This window comes from Ipomoea nil, unplaced genomic scaffold (genome assembly GCF_001879475.1).
Source record: "Ipomoea nil cultivar Tokyo-kokei standard unplaced genomic scaffold, Asagao_1.1 scaffold2484, whole genome shotgun sequence".
Taxonomy (NCBI): Eukaryota; Viridiplantae; Streptophyta; class Magnoliopsida; order Solanales; family Convolvulaceae; genus Ipomoea; species Ipomoea nil.
This window is the reverse complement of record NW_017618912.1, coordinates 324,191-327,069: the sequence shown is the minus strand read 5'-3', so window position 1 is coordinate 327,069 and position 2,879 is coordinate 324,191. Positions and strand designations below refer to the sequence as shown.

The following is a 2,879-nucleotide window of genomic DNA, read 5'->3' as shown; positions in this document are numbered from 1 at the left end:
TTATTGGGGAGGGGGTAGGCCGTAAAAATGTGATTCTACTGGTAAAATTTCAGCGAGTGCTCCGCGTTCCACACCCTGTCCATCGTCTTGCCCGATGGGGTCCAGAATGACCTCTTCCGTCTCCAGCGCGGGTTCGCCTGGGGGCCGCTTCTCCTCCTCTCGAAGCGCCTTCTCGGTTACAGTTTGTACCTTGAGGTCCTTCCTTGTTATTTGGCGGCATGCCTTCAAGTAGCAGCTCCGGCTGATCTTCTGGTCTCCTCGCGCGACACCCGCTCCTGTGGGGGTGGGGAACTTGAGGCAGATGTGCTCCATGGAAATGATGCACCTGAGGTCCTCTAGGGCAGGTCGGCCGAAGATGATATTGTAGGCACAACTGGTTTTGACCACCACGAACTCCACCTCCCACCTTTTGACGTGGGGCGGGGTGCCGATTTGTACCTTGAGGGTGATGGAGCCCTCTGTTTCGATGGAGTCCTCGGTGAAACCAGATAGCGGGGTCCGTACCGGGGAGAGCTGCTTCCGGGATAGCCTGAGTTGCGTGAAGGTGCCATAATACATGACGTTCACGGAGCTCCCCGTATCCACTAGTACACGGTGGACAATGATGTCCTTGATCTCCAGCCTAATTACCAATGCGTCTCGGTGGGGCAGGGGGCCATCCGGGAGGTCGTCGTCGGTCAATGTTATGGGCTCCCAGCGTGTCCTCTTTTCTTGGGGTACCCGGACGACCTCCCCCACATATAGGCTCCGCGCCAACCTCTTCCTCTCGGCGGGCGTGTCTCCACCCTCCGGGCCGCCGAAGATGACGTGGATGACTTTCTTCTTTGGCGGGCTGTCTGGTTCGGTCTCCTCGTACTCCGTGAGTTGACCGAGTTCCCTCTTGCGCGGGGCAGAGGCGGATGGTCCGGCACCGCCCTTCTTCTTCCGTGCGTTGTCGAGGCCTTTGGTGGGGTCCTGCCCTGTCCTCTTCACGTATTGGCCTAGGTACCCCCGCCTGATGAGCTCCTCGATCTGTCTCTTGAGGGCCATACACTCGTCCATGTCGTGCCCACGCTGCCGATGGAAACGACAATACTTCTTCGGGTCGGCCTTGGGGGAGACCTTCTAGCACACCTCGGGGAACGACACGATACCCATGTCCTCCGCGTGGTCCAGGATGACGTTCACGGGTTGTGTTAACGGAGTGAGGTGTCGTAGTGGGGCTAGACGGTGCCTTGTCACTCCAGCCCCGCCCTTCCTCCTCCTCTTTCTTCCTCATCTCTGCCGCCTCGGCATTGGCATACCGCGCGGCGCGGTCCATCAACTCCGTGTACGTCTTCGGCTCTTTCCGGACGAGGTCGCTGTGGAAAGGACCGGATCGAAGGTTGTTGGTGAAGAATGGGATGGCGGACCTTTCGTCGAAATTGGTCACCCCCATGGCCTCCTTCTTCCACTTGCTCAGGAACTCCGCCAAGGTCTCCAACTTGAGTTGCTTCAGGTAGCATAAGTAAGCGAACTGTTTCCTTCGTTGTATGCTACCCGCGAAGTGTGACATAAACTTCTTGGCTAGGGCGGCAAATGTGGGGATGGACTCTGCCGGCAAGGCCCCGAACCAGTCTTGGGCCTGGCCATCCAGAGTCGTGCAGAAGCCGCGACACATGATGGCGTCATTGACGCCTGTCATCATCATGACCGCCTTGTACCTATTGAGGTGATCCCGCGATTCCGTCGCTCCCGTGTAGGGTTTAACGACACAGGGGCTCGGCCATGATGTCCTTCGTGAAAGGCGTGGCCAAGGCTTCCTGAGGCTCCGGTGACTCGTCGCGCGCCTCGATCTTGCGCTGCAACTCGCGCATCAGCCTGCGCAGTTGCTCCATCTCATCGCGCTGGGAGCTTGGAAGTCGGCCTCTAGTCTCCCCCGAGCGCTCTACTAGTGGGGTCGGCTCCTGTGGCCCCGGAACACGAGGTTCATGGCTCCGGGACCTCCGCGAACACGACGACTCCGCCTGTTTGGCTTCTGCGGCTGGCCTCGGCCCTAGGCGGTCTCGCGCCGGCACACGCGGGCCCAACTGCCCGAGCGCGGATGTTGTCTGGGTCGACCGAGTCCTCCTCTCCTCCCGTTGCTCGTTCCGGCCTCGGCTTGCCTCCGCCTCGTCTCGTCTCTCGGATGGCCGCGGTGAGTTGACTTCCCCATCGCCCGGCGTCGCGGGCGCCCGGGGCGCGTGAGTGCTGGGACCACCGTGCTCCCTCGGAGGGGGTGGAGGTTGAGGTGCCGGGGCACCCCGTCGCAGCCCCGCCGCGACGCTGTTGAGCGCGGTCGCCGCCTGCTGATGAAGGATAATAGGGAGAGCACTTAAGCTTGTACATCCGCTCTCAATAAGAGCACCAATGATGGATTATATGAACCCGGGGGTCCGGATTATACAACCCGTATATATATCGAATGTGATAAACGAAGTAATAAAATGATAATAGGGGTGTGTACGTAAATGATATTATATTAAATAGATGTGTAATGCTATTACAGAGGTTCAGGACGTGTAATAATGATACAAGTATTGTCAGAAGATAGAAGCTGCATGAATAGGACACCGATGGGTGTTTTTATACCCCCCGGCCGGATCGGGCCCGAGTCACGCGGGAGGAGCCGCGGCCCGCGCCACGGTACTCGCTCCACGCGAGGACCCGGTCCTTGGCCGAGCACGGAGCTCGGCCAAGGTGTCGGCCATGGGCTCGGCCGAGCCCGTGGAGGTCAGCTCGACGGCGAGCCGACCTCACGCCAGGTCGACCCCGGGGTGGCCGACCCCGGGCGCGCCGGCTGACCCCGGGGTGCCGAGCCCATGTTGGCCGACCCCGGGGTGGTTAGCCGACCCCGAGGTGCCGACCCCGGGGTGGTTCGT

General features: G+C 60.3%; 1 protein-coding gene across 1 annotated transcript; it reads right to left on the bottom strand.

Annotated features, from left to right (window-relative positions):
* LOC109153448 lies at nucleotides 1–1,041 on the bottom strand. Its single transcript, XM_019301318.1, has one exon. It carries the CDS (start codon nucleotides 1,039–1,041, stop codon nucleotides 1–3), a length of 1,041 nt encoding a protein of 346 aa, XP_019156863.1.
* Between the last annotated feature and the right edge of the window lie 1,838 nt (nucleotides 1,042–2,879).